Source organism: Enoplosus armatus, chromosome 1 (assembly GCF_043641665.1).
Source record: "Enoplosus armatus isolate fEnoArm2 chromosome 1, fEnoArm2.hap1, whole genome shotgun sequence".
Taxonomy (NCBI): Eukaryota; Metazoa; Chordata; class Actinopteri; order Centrarchiformes; family Enoplosidae; genus Enoplosus; species Enoplosus armatus.
In genome coordinates, this window is record NC_092180.1 from 18,591,654 (window position 1) to 18,609,537 (window position 17,884).

Genomic DNA, 17,884 nt, shown 5'->3' on the forward strand with positions numbered 1-17,884 from the left:
ACCCTTTCTTTTGTACTGTTCTTGTGTTCTTGGTGTGTTTGAGAAATGTCTTGAACTTTGTACATAGTAGATGATATATATACGGCAATGACAGCTATGCTTCATCCATCTATTAATCCTGATTGCTAGTGGCAGCTAAGATTTTATAGATTTTCTGACTGTTTCATATTTTCATAGTTAAGTCAAGAAAACAAAACTGATTTTTGTTTTGACTTTTTTCTTTCTTACTGATCTTAGCAACAAATGCTGAAAGCAGCTGTGCTTTTTTAAATCTGTCTGGATTTTATTTAGGTATAGTTCAGTGTTCTGAATCTTTGTAAATAGTTGACGATGCGAAATAGTTCAAAATTGAACTTCTTTTTACTAAACCTTTTCTAACAGCTTCATAACTTGTGTGGTGTCTTTTTTACATACAGATGGGTTGTTTGTCTTTGATATTATTATTGGATGAAACTTTATGTGAGGGTATGCACAGAGTGTGCAGCTGTTATAGAGGTACACAGTACACTCTGCCACCACAGGATGGAGAACACGAGCCATATGGAGAAAACATGTTGCTGTGAGTGTGACTGTCTGACAGTGCAGGATACACCTCAGGCAAAATAAAATATCTGTCAGTGGAGGAAAATGAAATATCTAATGAGACCATTTTATGTGGTTCCTCAGGCCATTCGAGAAACTAGAAAATAGTAACCTGAATTAAAAGAGAAACATGGAACAGGATGTCCATTTGGCCTGTATTGAGATAAACAGTTGAGAATGAGTACATTTTATTCATGCAGCATGAAACTAAATTTCTTTTTGTTGAGGATGAAGTGAAAAAGTAGTGCACGTTTTTGAAAGGATTCACTTGTAATACAAAATAGCTTCTCCTTTGGACGCCGTGTAATTTAATGTCCGTACCGTGTGTTGCATTGTCCCCTTACAGTGGGCAGTGCTGTGCTGTAAACTGACAAAGGTATTGTTAAACTAATTGCAAACTGATGATGATCAGATTTTCATTTTGAATTGAGTAAACATATCATTTCCCTGTCCACCTTCACTTCAGGCCACAATGAGCTCCTTCCAGTCCACCTTAATATCTGGTTAAAGTTCACCAAATCACCAAAAGGTGGTGTTGGTGAGGAAACACCAGCGACTCTCAGCCTTTTCAATAATGCAGCTCTTGATTCAGACACCAAATTTCAAAGCACACCTAATTAGAATTTGCTCATAAAGGACACAAGTAAGTATTGCGTAACTTCAAAAGAGACGATCGGAAAACAAACTAATTTCCTCGTCATGGAGTATGGCAATCATACAGTGATTCTGTTTGCCTTCATTAGGTTGACTGCAGGTATTGAAGTGATTAATGACGGGCTGAGGACTGCTGTATCAACCACAACTAGTGTTCTTGGATTAAGACTAGTTCCACAGTACAATTTACACATTACACATCACAACACATCTGAAAATTCATTGAAGCTGCTACATCAAACCAACACTAAATATAATATATATCATTCACCGCTCCCTTTTCTAATAGACCCGTGTTTTTACTCACTGCATAGAACGACCATCCGTGGGTGAATGTAATATCTCTTTATGTAGCCATATCTAATTCATGACTAAATTTGAAGGATTATGCTGACTAAACTGGATGTCTGCTCTTCACCTTTTAATTGAAAGCAGCAAATTAAACCTTGGCAACCCGCAGCTTATATCATTAAAGTGTCCTTCATGCTGACGGAGTGTGACAAATACAAACACATGGCAACAGTGGCGGATGTGAAACGTCAAAAATGATTAGCGGGATTTCTCTGGGTGAACCTTCATGATGCGTCTGAGGAACACTGCTTTGGATCAATAACATTGATCTCTGGTGTATAGATGTTGGCATTAGTGGTATTGATGTGTGCCGACCTTTTGACCTCTTGTTCGTCTGAGGCCTAGTAAAGACATATTCATTTGTTTCTTGTTGGAGCATCACTGAGGTTTTTACATTCACCTGGTTTGTTCATTCACACTCATATCTTCTCGTCTCTCCCTCTCTCTCTCTCTCTCTCTCTCTGCCGGGCAGTGGGTGAGGGGGCAGCAGGGCATGCTGGGTTATGGGAACAGCGAGGAGATGACACAGTCACACACCTCAGAGCGGATACTGTCCTGCTCTGATGTCTCTGGCTGGAGCTGTTAGCGGAAGCTACGGAGCCAGAACCAACTCTGGAAGGGGACACGGGAAATGAGGAGATGGGTCCACTGAGCTATGTTATCACTGGCACTCAGACTGAAGAGTGTGTGTTTGTGTATGCATGTGTGTGTGTGTCTGTCTTTAAAAAATGGACAGACTGACTGACCGTCGATCCCCCCGCTGTATGCATGATTTGTCCCATTCTTCACCCGGCAACACTGTGTAAGCAGCAGTTCTCAGGGCCAGAGGAGAGTCACTGACAGGAAGTGTCGACCCGTTTGTGTGAACAGAACGGAGGGAAAGAGACAAAAAGAAGAGTTCAACCGATGGTAGAGTTACTTTAAAAGCTAAATAATGTAATCTGCAATGTTAAAATATAACCGAGACGTAGCTCTTTTGTTTTTTTACTTGGAGTGAGGCGTAAGTGGACGGAGCAATGTACCACATGGGTACCACTTTCAAGTCACCCTTATTAATTGTAACCAAAGGCTGTATTGATAGTTAATAAATAATTTACAAAGGCTGTATAGATCAATTATTACTCTGACTCACTGGATGTAGACTGTTGGGATAAGTCTGCCATGGGCCGACGGCTTTAAACTCATCTATAAAGCATTAGTAAGTCATTTATTAACCATTAACCATTGCAGAGTTTTCAAAACTACATAATTTGGCATCTACTTGGTTGGAAACGGGTTTCCGAGATAGGGCTTTCCTCCCGAGGTCCAAAGCTTGTACAACACAGACAATATTAGCTTTTCCTCCATTTTGCCTTCCTTGCCTGGCTGGCTGCCTCGTTACCCAAAGTTCAACTTAGTTGAAAGGCTGTTGTGGCACAGTGTAAGAAATTGCTTCAAACCTTTCCATAATGCAACTTGTCTTTTGTTAGACCCTCCCTACTCGGTAAACTCCTTCAAATGTCATGCAACCAGCACTTGAGTTTCCCAAACTGAGATATCTCATGTGAGCTCACTTGAGTAATTGTATCACAGGCTGAGTGGTCCTCCTTGTGACTAGTAAACTGAAACTTTAAAGCATCCCAATTCATCACATGCAAGCCCAACACAATCTAAAAAGAAACATGGCAAATCCCCACTGTAGTCTTTAAAAGTCTTACAATCCGGTTGCTTCTGGTCTTTTTGGTTTTGTAATGTGTGCATGTGATGGGTTGGCATTCTTAAAGCCGCAACAACATCTGGCATGTGTGGCAGGTTAAATGAAACACATGTCCTGCTGAAGTGTTGTTCAGTTTGTGCTGTCTGGGGTGACTAGCCAACATGTCTTAGTGTCCTCTGAGGACCAATGGAGGAAGAGAAGATGACAAAGGATCTCAGATAGAAATAGATAAATGGCTGGATTGAAGACCAGTTCTTACAAATATTGTAATTGTAGTAACATATTTTTAAAAAAAAATCTTGCCTGATCGCCTGACCATGTTGGCTTGACTTCTCACTGAAGCCTCTGTATATCTGACTTCCACAGGATTGCCTCCCTGCGCTCACCGCCTCCTCTGGAGAATGAGCTATTTTTAATAATCAGTGTCCCTGGGCTATTTTTACAGCACCTTTCTAGCAAAGAATCGCCTCCACATGCACAGAACTAAAAATAGAAACCATTAGAATGAAATCACCATAAAAGCCGCTGGATGCTTCAGTTCATCTGACTTCTGTAGTTATAATGTTTTGAAACATTAACCTCCCTCAGGGAAATCATTTTCAAAGACTCATGTTGAACAAGGATACAGAGTACCAGCGTCCTCCTCCTTTCTGTGAGATGTGAAGTTATCGAGATATTCACTTTACAAAACAGATGGTTTGCAAATATCAGCCGATTCGAAAACCTTAACTGGACCTGGGCAGGGTACATACATACTGACCAGAGACACGTACTGTATGAGTTAAAAAATGATCTTATAACAACAGAAAAACTCATATGCCCAATAAATTGTGGGTGAAGTAACTTATACAGTAACTATTCTCTGAATAGATGGCCAAAGATAATGGGTATCGTGCATTTCAGAAACTGCTGAATCCAATATTTTGCTGTGGCAGGATGGACCAGGGGTTGTTACGCAATCAGTGGGGCGTATCCAATGCTAAGGACACTTAGCAAGGTTATGTTTTTGTTTTGTTATTGGCTGTGAGCCACATAAACCCCAGTAAAACCATAAAATCTAAGCTATCCTGCTGCAGGTTGTAGCTGTATATTTACCGGAGAGACATGAGAGTGGTATCAATCTTCTCATCGAACTCACCTCAAGAGAATCCTTTTACGAAAATGCTGAACTATATCTTATCATACATACATATCAAAATACTGTCTTATTAGCTTGTTAAGAAAGTCTACTCCTCATCCCTCATTGAAACATCCAGAATTCATAAATACAAAAACATTTTTCATTTTGGTTCCACCTAACTTTTGTGTAAGTTGCATACTGGACTGTGATTGGCTTTCAAACTAGTTGTGATGTCACAAATCATGGTCTTAAACGTAAACGTGTCAAACTCAGATTTAAGGAGAGCACAGAGAAACTTTTCTCCTTCAGCAGATGAACTTGAAAAGTGAAGCGCAAGTGACGTAACAATAAGAACAACTCATTTTTGAGTGGATAGGGGGCTTTAAATTATTATATTGACCTTTACCAGCAATCAGCTTTCTCTTGTAGAACTGATTGAAATTATACCTTAACCAGTCATGGTTCCTACATTACTCCTGGTTCTCTCAGCCTTGGCTGGCTAAGTGGGCTCTTACAATGGAGAAAATATCATGATGAAATGAGCCAGTGTACTGTATCTGTCTGACTGTGTGCTGTTGATTCTGGTCTGTACTTCCTGCTTTGATAACTTTACTTCACGCATCATAAGACCTGCTGCCACTGGCCAGTCACACTCATCAGACCACTCTACCATCCAGGAAGTTTAAACACTAATAATTACTCAGTGGTTCACCGGCTGTGAACTGTGTGAGAGAAGATACTGATTAATGTGCTTCCAAATGCTGAATAAAGCAGAGTTATGTCTGGCAGTGCTGAGAATGAGTTAGTCATTACAGGTCTGGGAGAAACTTTAAAGCCCCTGAAAACTTGAATGTTATGGAATATTTCTCCATGACCGTAATAATAACCACTCATGACTAAATAAGGAACGTGCAAAGTTAAAGTTTGATTTTAAAAAAAAAGCATCTTTAGTTATTATTTGTTAAGAATGTAATGCTCAATAACTCAACTTATCTGCATCATCAGCCTGCGTGGGGCTGGTTTGATCAGATTTGACTGACAGTGACCAAACAACCCTCCAACTGTCATCAGATTTCAGTTCAAATATTACTAAATCCTGAATTGTGTCAAATCAGTATTCCATATTAGCTATTAGCTATTTCTGTTTGCAATGTACCCGTGGAGGTACAGACAAGTATCACTAGATTACTTTGATAACGACGAAAATTGTGATGCTTCTCAGGCAAGTTCAGGAGTTCTAAGATGCGACTTGCAGGTGGATTTATGGATGTTTATTTTGAATTCCCTCCATAAGTGTAAGTCACATTGAATCTAAACATATGTGCATCTTGTCTGTGTGTTCAGATTTGACTGAGGTATGACTCCAAGAGGGAGCACCATTTTTCATGCAAATTGCAGCAATCAGGTGTTAATGGGTTTTAAAGTATCTCAGTTGCCACTCCATGAAGTGTGTGCCACAGGCTCTGCTGCAGCTCTGTTTACCGCATTGGTAAGCGGGAATAATCAGCGAGCCAAACTACAATAACTAACTTCCTGTTATTTTCTGAACACCAGCATGCACCTGTCCCTTTCACCTCATGCAGTATCTCTGCCTCGCGTCAACTTAACAGCAGCTGATCTTGGGTTTTATCTACTCACTTTGCAGCAATGATGTAGAGGTGTAGTCAAGGGTGTGTCAGTACCCCGTGACATCACTGGTGGGTGTGGTTACAGGTGTAACAGAGCGCACTTCTGACCACACCCATCAGTAATGCTGGATGGAATCAGAGTTACAACAGAATTCAAACTTTCAACCAGACAGGGTAGTGCAACACTGCTTTGGTGTTACTGTAAATTACTCTTTTAAGTTTTGAAAATGTTAACATTAAATTCAGTATTTAAGTAGAACATAAAGCTTTATATCACTGCTGAAGTGTTATTCAACAACCATTGAGTTTTTTTGTAATGAGATGGCGAGTTTAGAATTCTATTCTAGTTTCTATGAGGACGGCTGCAGTTACTGTACAAAAAATGACAGATCATATGATGCACATTCTTCTTCAGGTTATACAGAGCCATCGGCAAAGGTTGAGCACTTTGAATAACACAGGAGACAAAGAAAGAATTGAAATCTGTTATATTTTCAAGTCATACATTGTACGAAAGTCTTTGTTACATTGTGTTTAGATAAGCTCTACAGACATTATTATTACAATGTGTTCTCCCACACTCACATCAGTGTAGAAACACTCTACAAGTACAAACATACAGTTTAGAAAAATACAGTTTTCATGGTCGCCATATTAACATATCTAGCACATTAGCAGAAAATGAAAAAGTATTAGTTAGTTTCATTTTAGCACAGCTAAATAAGATGATTGTGTAACAATGTCATATGTTTGTTAACAAACTGAACAGCAAAGAAGGCAAAGGCAGACCAACCAGCAACTACGCAGTGTAATACTGTTTCCTGTCAGTGTTAGTACTGAACCATACAGACTGCTATAGTAAAAGTCAAAACATCTATATCCCACCTTTGTATCAGTTGAATTAGGATGTCCAGTGGGCTTCTTAAAGACTCGCTGTTGCCAGTATATCATTGGTACCATATAAAACTTCAAGCTGCACCACAGACTTATTTCTAGTTATCTTTGTCATTACATTCACTAGATTAATTCAAAATCCTCTCAGGAAATTCTCAACATGGATCATTTTGTTAAGCCGTCAGATATCAATTGGTTTCACACTCCTTGTGTATGTGGGTAATGATCTAAGGGTTCAATTCTCTGGCTTGGACCGTTAAAGAGAAAAGTTTGTGTGATAAACCGTGTAGTTGTCGTTAATGCCACACAGCAACGAAATTGAAGCCTTCTGATTGGATGGACTGGTTAGCTGTGGAAGCTACAGTAGAGCATGTTGTTACGTTCAAAGGCTGTTAAAAGTGCATTTTCAACGGCAGGCGTACACACATGGAAGAAAACCTTCATTGTGTGTATGTGTGTGTGTGAAAGCTGGGCATTAAAACTGAATTTATTCTTGAACTGTAACATTGAAACTTTCGATCTTTTGACCTGTCCATGTGCAAATCTGTGAATCATTCTATCAAACCATCACATCTCAACAATGTAAACACAAATGATTTGATTTTTCCACGTTTTCTCACACTCTTGTCCTTCAGGTCATACGTGTCCACAGTAAATTGATTAAATCAGAGATACAATGTTCTCCAGGACACCAGTGGTATGACGGCTGACAATGACAGATAGAGATCAGATTTATGTCCTTGTAATTCAACAGCTGTTTGCAAGACATGTTTACACACATTTGGTGGCACCGCTCAGAAATGCAGTTCACTGTGAATCATAGCAGCTTTGGGTTGGTCAGCAGAGAGTAAACTGATATATAATATGACACATACATTATGTGTCAGAGTATAAATGAACATTTCAATGGTTGTGACTAACTGGCTCAAGAACGTTTTCTGCTTCCATACCATAAAACAGTCAAGCCTGCAACAGTCTTACTTAATCCACAGAGCCGTACAAATTATATCATTATAGATAACACAAAGCATTGAATGGATATGGCCACATGTGGATCCAGACCAGCAGAACATCATTAGTGTGAACAACTGGTTTAGTGTTGTTGGACTGGATATAGACCAACAACATTGGGCTTATAAAACTCCTCATTTCCCCAGTTGAAGTAAACAAAATTGTTACTGATAGCATACATAAGTATGAACACTAGTTAAATCAGCTGTCCACCTCCCGGTGTGTTGTGCTTGGCCTTGGTTTGGCAAAGTAAAGAGTTTAAGGCACAGCAATGGTTTGACAAACCTCCTCATGAGGCCACTCAGTGCTGTAATTAAAAAAAAAAAAACTACATCCAGAATCAGAGAGACACACTTTGAACCACAGCCACCTTCTTCCTCTTCTCTAAAACTGAGTTTGTAGTTTGCAAATATCAAGTGATGCCTTCTAAACCAAAATGTTGAGGTGACAACATTATAGAGACATAAAAAGTAAAGACTCACTACGCTCCAAACAACAGGACTGTAGACTAACATGGCTGCCACTAGAAATCACAGTGGTCAAACTCTTTAATGATATCATGATGATCAGAAGCTGCACATCCTCCAGTGAAAAGGCAAGATAGAGACATAAAGCTACTCAAAAGCATGGAAAGGAAATGTGAAAAGTAATGACTTATACTTGTTGTTGGTAACAACAGTAACTATTTAAACTGAATGGGTAAATGAGCCTCTAACATGAGCTCAATCTAGAGATTCTCTGTACTGAGAGTTTGTAGCTTCATCAACATCACAGTCCTCCATCTTTGTAGTTCAATAGAGCACACTGCTCCGTCTCATCTGTAGTTCAAACAATATCATATCCCACCATCTCACAATCTCAACATCTTCAGCCTCTCCCCATCAAGAGTCCACCATCTTTGTAGTTCAGACATCATCTTCTGTATCTTTTACAGTTCTCATATCATCGCAGCTCACCACATAACGTAACATCTCAGTTTATTTCAGTTAACAGCCTACTGTGATTGTCAGAGTCAATCAGCAGCGCCCTCAAAAACATGGCCGAGGGGTAAAGCCACACACCATATAATTGCATGCTACATGTACCTCTCTCTCCCGCCCAGTGTTTCCTGTCTGCCTCTATACTATCAACTGTCCAATAAAGAAAGAAAATGCCCAAACAAGTTGTAAAGCTGTGCAGTAAAAATGTATAAAATTGTTAGAATGTAAAATATTGGGGTGCTGCAAACACAGACAGGCATCATGGACATTCTTCTGACTTTTAGACATCAGGTCACCAAATACTGTACTTTTAGGTGGGTTTTTCTTTTGTCCTTTAGCCAGGGTTAACTGTTGATTTCAACAAGATCAACTTATGTTCTGTATGTTCTTCTTCTTGCTGTTTGTTTCACTGGCAGGATGAGGGTGGTGAAGTGTCCAATTGGCAAAGATCCACGGAAGTGTTCTTGAGCAAGGCTTACATCCATGTAGAAAGTTGAAGATGTACCACTTTCTCATTATTAATTTATTTGTGAATAAGAACAGTTCATTTGGTCAAGCATCTCTGCTCTAATCACTGATGCCACCAATGATGACAAATGGAAAGACCTTGGAAAGATCTTGAAAGGTGTTGACCGTCCTCTTTCTACTTGAGGTGTTCAATGACTGAGATATCTCCTCTCTCCAGAGAGTCCAGCCCGTTCATGAACAAACCACCATTTCTTGCCAAAGGTGTCGTCAGGCCCTGCAGTCCGGCATCCCTCTCGTTCCTGTCCCGTTCATCGTTGAAGTTGACCGACACGGTCCTCCTGGGCAGAGTGAGCTCAGGGGCAGGGCTGAATCCCAGCTCAGAGGACAGTTTGCGTTTAATTGACGCGGCACGCTGGAATTTATCGTAGATCTCAACGCTGACACGTCGTCGCGTTTCTTTGAACTCTGCTGAGACATTAGCCGTCCACTCTGCAGCATGAGCTCGGATCTCTCCTACCTACAAGCAGCGAGAGAGTGAAGTTAGTAGAAGTGCGCAGGGATACACATGGATGGCAGGTTTGATTCTTGAAACTGTTGAGCAAGAAGTGCCTGTTTTCATGGCAGTGTCTGTTAAACATCTAAAATATAAAATGAAAATTAATTAGAATACAGAGAAATAAATAAGAGGAAAACTAGAGTAGAAGAGGACACGTGGAATGGCATGTGAGGGGGGGGGGGGGTGTATGAGGAAGGCTTTTAACAACAGTTTTCAGGCACCCTCTGGGCAGCTATTAGTTTCCATTCAGTTCAGTACAATATGAAAATCAACATGCACAGGCTTGAAGCTTTTCTGTCACAGTGAACAGTCTGTCAACTTTACTCTATTTATTTAAGTTTCTGTGTCACATTATCACATTATCTCTCTTTCTATCTTTATAATGTCCACGTTTGACTATCTATTTTTTGTGTTGATAAATGCACTGGCTACAGTATAATGTATAAATCCATGGTACGGCCCTTTAATGATCTAGAGAACCATAAACATCTTCATTTAGAGACGGTCTGTATTTATAACACACTTGTGTGTTTTGTGTTTAGCTTTTAAAAGAGAAAATACAGAGTGAGTGATGATGTCACTGACCAGGAAGTCAACTCAATTACATTAAAACAATGTATCTGCAACTACATCAGACGTCACAGAGTATTAATCAGCCATGTAAAATGTGACACGCACACACACACACACACACACACACACACACACACACACACACACACACAGCTGAGTACACCTTAAAAGAACTAAATAGCAATAATATGCATATTTTAGGTTATGTTGCAGAGCACACTGCTGTGTTTTCAGCTGACTTCCAAAGCTGAATTTTGAGATCAATTTATAAAACAAAATCAATCTAGGGAAACACAGCCATTGCATTACTGTCTGTACATCTCAATTTCAATTAATCAAACACCTCATTATCTACCTGTCATCAGAAAACCACAGAATCTGATATGAATTTTTCTCTGCTGTGCCACGAGACGATGAAATGCCTCAATGAAAATAGAGCAAAACACTGTACTTTGTCTCCAGGGACAGGTCTGTGTATCAGGCACAGGGTCTTTGAGGTCTTTCATTAAAAACGTGTGAATGTGTGCCTCTGACAGTAAAAACTGTTACAAACACAGTATCACAACACACATGTTTTCATTCATAAATTCTATACTGTAAGTGAATCAGCTTCTTCTTTCAAAATCAAGATACGGGCAGGTTGATAAACACCGACAGACGAGGATGGAGCCAGACAGAAAAAGAAAAGGCTGACTGACACAAGAGGAAGAAGTGAAGCAGAGGTGTGCAGAGCCCTGCGCCAAAACCTTTGATTAACCAGGATATTTATGTGCCTAAATGGGCTACTAACATGCTTCAATTTTGTATCTCATCAAAAGGGGACTGGAGCTGCCTGAGAGCCATTCTGGTATCAATCACTTCAGGGCTAAAGACAAGTCTGTGCACGCACACCTCAAACACAGCCTGGTCTAACTATACCACAGTGCCTGATGATAATAACACACACACATTTACAGGCCAGTAAGATTATGGTGTATCGCAGCAGGACTTCAGCATGACAACCCATAGGGTGCATCAGTGAACACACACACACACACACACACACACACACACACAATGCATCATGCATCACTACCTAACAGTTGCAAACCAACATCATTCAACTAATTATGTTTAACTAATGGGTACACCATGTCATGTCTTCATGTCACCATGTTCTTGTCAAAGATGCCAAGTCTTGTTCCCTGAAACTCTTATATGAGAATATGGTCTGTTAGTTAAGGCTAAACTGTATGACCAAATCTTTATTCACTCTCACCTCTCACTAAAACTCCCTAATTACAACAAAGGTGTCGACTGTATCAGTTTTTCAATGTAGGGTCCCTGTGAAAACTCCCAGCATAACCTGTGCTATATTTAGAGCACATACAGTTCTAGATATGGTTTCTGATAAGGACATCATCACACATTGTCCAAATGACCTCTTTCTCTCTCTCTGGAGATGCTCACAGTAATGGCCTATGACCGTGTTTATGTGTTTGGATGGCAGATAGTGGATTAGATTAGGAAACAGTCTTATCATTGAAATGAAGTTAAACAGAGGGCAAAAGCTGAAGCGAGGACATGGCACTGTAACCGACACTGTGTCTCTGAAAGAGAGACAGAAGTGACAGAGAGATATAGAACGTGGAAACATTTACATCAACAGAGAAACAGGTGCCGAGAGAAAAAGGAAAAAGTGTCAAAAAGGAGGTGCAAAAGAAATTAGAAAGAGCCAATGAATGAAAGCGTAAATGAAACCAGCAGTCTCATACCTCTTCTTTTGTCCTCTTGGAGATGACTCTGAGCCAGTCTCCTATCATGCTGAGGATGGCAGCAAAGTAGGCTAGTCCCACCAGAATCCAGAACCATACCACTGGTTTATAGTAATCTAGGTACTCTATTTCTGAACCACCTAGACACGGAGACAGAGGCAGACAGAGACAATGAACAAAACAGTCCACCTCATGAGATATACATGCATGATGCAGAGAGACAGAAAGGTTTAAAGTGTCTGTCTGTGTTGGTACAATCACTGGCTGTGTGTCTGTACCTGCCACAAAGTCCCCAAATCCTATAGTAGTCAGGGTGATGACCACAAAGTAAAGGGACTCCAGCGCAGACCAACCCTCGATGTGTTTAAAGATGGCTGCTGGGAGCGCCACAAACAGCAGGCAGCCAAACAACACAAACAGCAGAGTGGAGATGACGCGGATCTTTGTCTGACTGATGTCCCAGTGCTGCAGGAGGGAGAGGCAGAGAAAATGAGCAATATGATCGTAAATTTCATCTATGTGACAGGTACCTTTACAACGTCTAGAGACAGTCTGTCTAGTCTGTTGGTGATCACTGAAAACATACATGAAGCTTAGACCCTCAGAGTTCGATGGTTTATTGAAGTGCTTTGGTACAGAAGCTGAGGAAAGCTGTAAACCCTTAATTATTTGTCTCTCAAGGTGCTTGAAAGAGAGAATCCAAATCCAATTTTTATGCTAAAATGTGTAAATTTGTCACCTTGTGCCGCCGTGAGAAGTAACTGAAATGATGTTCAAATCACAACAAGATACTGAATGTTGTGTAGAAGTCAACATGGAAGGAAAGGCTATCTAACAAATGCTCATGTTACTGATTTTGACACTTAATAAGACTCTACAGTCATGCTAGCAGCTCTGGGTTGATGTACTTATTTAGCTCAGTGCTTTGTGCTAAATGCTAACATCAGAATGCTACCATGCACACCATGGACATTATTTTTCATGGCAATCCATCCAATATTTGTTGAGATATTTCACTTGAAACCAAATGTCACACTCATGGTGGCGCGAGAGGAAAAGTTGGAGGATCACCACAGTCAGCAGCATTCATCCTCAGGGAACCATGAATGTTTGTACAAACTTATCAATCCATTTCATAGTTATTGAGATATTTCAGTCTGGACCAGACACATAACAGATACAGCACATTGTTGAAGAGAAAATTGCTTTTGAAGTGAAATGGTAAAACAGCCAGACGTTGTAAGCAGTAATAGCATTGTTCCATAAATGGGTCCCCTGGGTGCAGTAGAAAAGAAAGGATATTCACAGTATTCACTGAGGATAATGCTGGGCACAGAGCAATAAGGCTTTGACCAACACACACACACATACACTACGTTTACACAATGAACTTTTGTCCTCTGTCCTCAGCCTTAATCATAATATTCACTACCCTCAGTACCCTCGGGTCTCCTGAGAGCAGCAGAAGGAGCAAATCATTCTAAATTACACACTCTGGATTCAGATTTCTGCTCATTTCATTCAAGACTGGAGAGCAAATTATTCACAACAGCAACTTCAACTTTAAAAACTTTTCAGCCCGACCCATCTCATCTTAGAAATACTGTCTTTAACTAAAAAATCTGACAGAATGACAAAAACATTTACTGTTCAACAGCAACAGTTACAAGGAGACTTCTGATAGTTTAAGCATGTTAATGAGTCTAGACTCTGAGCTCTGGAGTCAGCTTCGACCGCCAGCTTTACACCTAAATTCAGCTTTCAATCAAAACTAGCAAGCATCAGCAGTTTAAAGCTTAAATACATCCCCCAAACAGAGATCCTCTCAATATGTTACTCAGCTGGAGAATTATTCATCCACATGTAAATTCAGGTCAAAGGTTTTGTTCGCAGGTACATGGACCATTTACACACACATAGCACACATACATACTGTAGGCTGCACTTACAATGTGATTTTTTCACTTTTTGTTGCCAATTGTTTAGTTTTTTTTGTCATAGTTTCTATTTCTCTAGATAATCTGGCCCTTTACTGTTTAAAAGACCACAAATACACAAGATCAATGACCAAAGTGACCTTGTTACTGAAAACTTTTATTACTAACTTATTATTAGGGTGTAATTAGCACTGGGGCAACTCGTGGTAAAAGAAACAGTAAATGTATGAAACCATTAAAGGTCCCTGAGGAACAGGGTCAACCCGAATTTTTTATGGTAATGCTGTATTTTTGCTTCAATGTGACAATGTAAATATGACCTAAAAGAGCTGCTGTAGGAGAGGAAATTGTCGAGAGTGCTTTGGTGTAAATTATTCAAGGTAGCCTATACAGACCATAAACTTGAGTAAACCCTCCTGTGACATACATTATCTCTGTTTGTGTCACTCCAGACTCACCACAAACATTTTCTCCACTCTGGCGATGCCCTTGCCGAATATGGTGCCGAGCTGATCTCCCACACCAGCCAAAAGGAAGCCGAACAGAGGTATCCCTAGCAACGCATAGACGATGCAGAAGATCCTTCCACCTTCTGTGTGGGGAGAGGTGTTCCCGAAACCTGCAGAGAGGACAGAAAGAAGAAGAGGCTGAGAAATATATCACCAACAGTGCGCTGGTGTGAACGCTATTCATGTGTTACATGACTTTTTCAAATGAAAATGTATATTTTACTATTAGATTATAACCTCTGATTGAACCCCTGAAGTAACAGCTTCAACAGCAGTGCCCCTACAAAGTGAGTGTGAGTACAAAGTACAAAACAAAAGAAGCAAAAGGAAACAAGATGGGTAATACAAGGAGTGTGAAAGAGATCAAGAGTATAAGAATGTAGCAGAGGGAGATGACCATCCACTGAACACATACAGATGCATGCACACATGGTAGATGTATGGCCACGGAGACTGCACTAAGTACTAGTTTGATTATATCCGGGAAGCGGATGTAGAATCAGTGACCCCTCCACTTCTCTCAGCAGTAAGTCATGTTACATAACTGACCATAACTGGTAGCTGCTTCATTCGGAGGAGTGTGCACATAAATGTGTACATAACACATTCATTTACTTGAACGGACATTTAAATTACTTGAATTCATACAAGAATACACACTGTGATACATCAGACAAATCCACATTCACACCAATCAGTCTGAACCACTGAAGGTCTGAATAAACACAGAGATGCTGTATGTCTCTTGTGTGTGTGTGTGTGTGTGTGTGTGTGTGTGTGTGTGTGTGTGTGTGTGTGTGTGTCCTACCGATGGTTGTGATGACAGTCCCAGCAAAGAAGAAGGCGGAGCTCAGATCCCACAGGCTGCTGTGGTTGGTCATTGTCCCTGCGGGGTTCACTCCTGAACGGATCGCAGACACAACTTGCTGGAGGGGGAGAGAGGCAAAGACAGGGAGAGATATGTCTTTCAGATCAACAGTTATCAAAGAGTTACCGTTAGACACTTTCAAATGTTAGCTAAATAACACACATTGTGTTACTTTCTTTCTGCTGTAAATAATATTGTTATATATGCAGGTGCTTTGGAGCCATGTGTTTCGTGTGGTGGTGCAGGCAGGAATGTGTGTTTGTGTGCTTGCCTGTCTAATGAATTAAAGATGGAAATCTATAAAACTTGAGATGACTGTGGGCAAATCTGGAGCTGTCAAAGAGAATACATTAAGGTGAATGTAGGAGTCCCAGAGGGGTTTAATAGTTCAGAATTGGAAACAGGACTAGACTAAGAAAAACAGGAACAACGTCTCTGTGGCTCAACATTTCTTCCTTGTACTCCTGTGAAGCTGTAGGAGCTGTCCATGGTGCTGAGAGGACTGCCGCTGTGCTGCATTACAACTGTGTACAAAACATACTGTACATAACCTTTTAATGTGAGGTAAGTCTCACCTTGACCAGCTCCTCCAGCTGGCTCTGGTTGACACAGGAGTGTCTGGACAGGAACTCCAGCTTCTGCGACAGGATGGCCAAACGCTGGGCACTAGGAGAGAGAAAGTAAGTGAGGTTATTTAACTGTGTGTTAACTCTATAGCACCAGAGTCATTTGATGAAAGAGTGAAGTAAATCTGGATGTCGTCTGTTTAGCTGAGAAATCTCGTTGTCATGCAGGATTTTCCTTTGACCTACAAGATATAGAAATTGAATTATAGAGGCCTAATTATTGAACCCTGGGGGACTCCACTTACAGGGATCCATTCAGACACAGACATTTTCCTTATAAAGTATTTAGACAAACATGATTGTGTACCTTTCTCAGAGGGGTTTTAGAATTGGAAAATTGCCATTAAAAGTTTGTAACCTAAATAAACATAAAACACCTAAATAAAATAAACATTCTCAATATTTTCACAATTGAAGAAAGTTTTAAAATAGGTCAATCATGATTTAGTCTCAAAGCATCCACATTACACTTTTTAGAAGGGGCTTAATACCTGCAGCTTTCAGTGGTATTGAAGAAATGCCTGGAAGGTGTGAGCAATTTACAGCTAGTAGACAGAATGTCGGTAACAGGGGTGTGACGGGTAAATGAATGTACAGATTGGGGTGGGCGGCTTGTCTTGTAGTGAGGTATATTTAACGTGCCTACCTCTCGTGAGGCTGCTCCAGGGCTCTGAAGACTGCTGCTCCCATCACCAGGTACAGAACCACCAAAAGAAAGATGGCTGTCACCGTCTTCCATTTCATCACTGTGGCAACCACCTACAACACTTCAACTGATCAATCAACCCACATACATACATACAGGAGGCCCCCTGAAATGTTCTATAATTTTAGAGCTTTTTTCCTCTTTGTGGATTAAGCACCTTGTGAATTTATTTATTTTTTAATTACTTTTAAAATTTGGACTTCTCTCTTTTTTCTCTCACCTCACTCTCCTCCCGGGGAGTCAGTGTGATTGGCTTTGTGGAGAAGGAGAGGCGGGGCTTGGTGTTGTGAGTGGCGGATTTAGGGTCCAATAAGTCTGGAGCTGCCACTGTCAGGGGAAATGAGAAAATGGCATTGAGATTTTTTTCCCCCACACGTGTTTCCCCCTCCCTGTCTCTGCTCTCTTACTTACAAACACATTTAGCTGTTAATTTTAGAAGTCCTTATAAATAAGTCATTGACGAGGCCTTTAAATGGCCTTTAGCTGGTAGCTAACTTTGCTACTTACACTGTAGCCAATCAGATTCTAGGGGGGTCTGTTCCTATGCCTACTGCAAGGCTGAGTATGAATGTGTGTGTCAGGAGGTGGAGTCTGTTCAGGATCACACAGACAGAAGAGAAGAGGAATTCTGACTAATGAATGAATGAATGAAAAGTGATGGGGTCATCATCTCATCTCCCATTCTATTCAGTGTAAACTCCAAAACTATTACAGCCAGGGAAACATTTTATCAACAGACAAGTTGTACAACATCGGTATTGTGGTCCTCAACATATTCCCGTTGCTGTAGAACAAGGTCATAGGTGCCACGATACGGTTCATACTAACTGATATAAATCACAACAAGTATTGATTTATGCGTTTTTCTATAAAAGATACTGTCATCATACTGACTGTACTGAATGTTATTAGGATGAGAATGAAAAAAAAGGACAAAAGCACTTAAGTTGAGGGGCTTTCATGTGAAGGTT

General features: G+C 40.4%; 1 protein-coding gene across 1 annotated transcript; it reads right to left on the minus strand.

Annotated features, from left to right (window-relative positions):
• Positions 1 to 9,559: 9,559 nt before the first annotated feature.
• Positions 9,560 to 17,235, minus strand: LOC139282853 (potassium channel subfamily K member 2-like). The gene is made up of 8 exons (XM_070902753.1): positions 17,134 to 17,235; positions 16,854 to 16,966; positions 16,157 to 16,247; positions 15,522 to 15,639; positions 14,663 to 14,823; positions 12,546 to 12,732; positions 12,268 to 12,407; positions 9,560 to 9,901 (listed from the first exon to the last, which is right to left on the minus strand). The coding sequence occupies exons 2-8, from the start codon at positions 16,949 to 16,951 to the stop codon at positions 9,560 to 9,562; spliced, it is 1,137 nt and encodes a 378-aa protein (XP_070758854.1). The 5' UTR covers positions 16,952 to 16,966; positions 17,134 to 17,235.
• Positions 17,236 to 17,884: the final 649 nt, after the last annotated feature.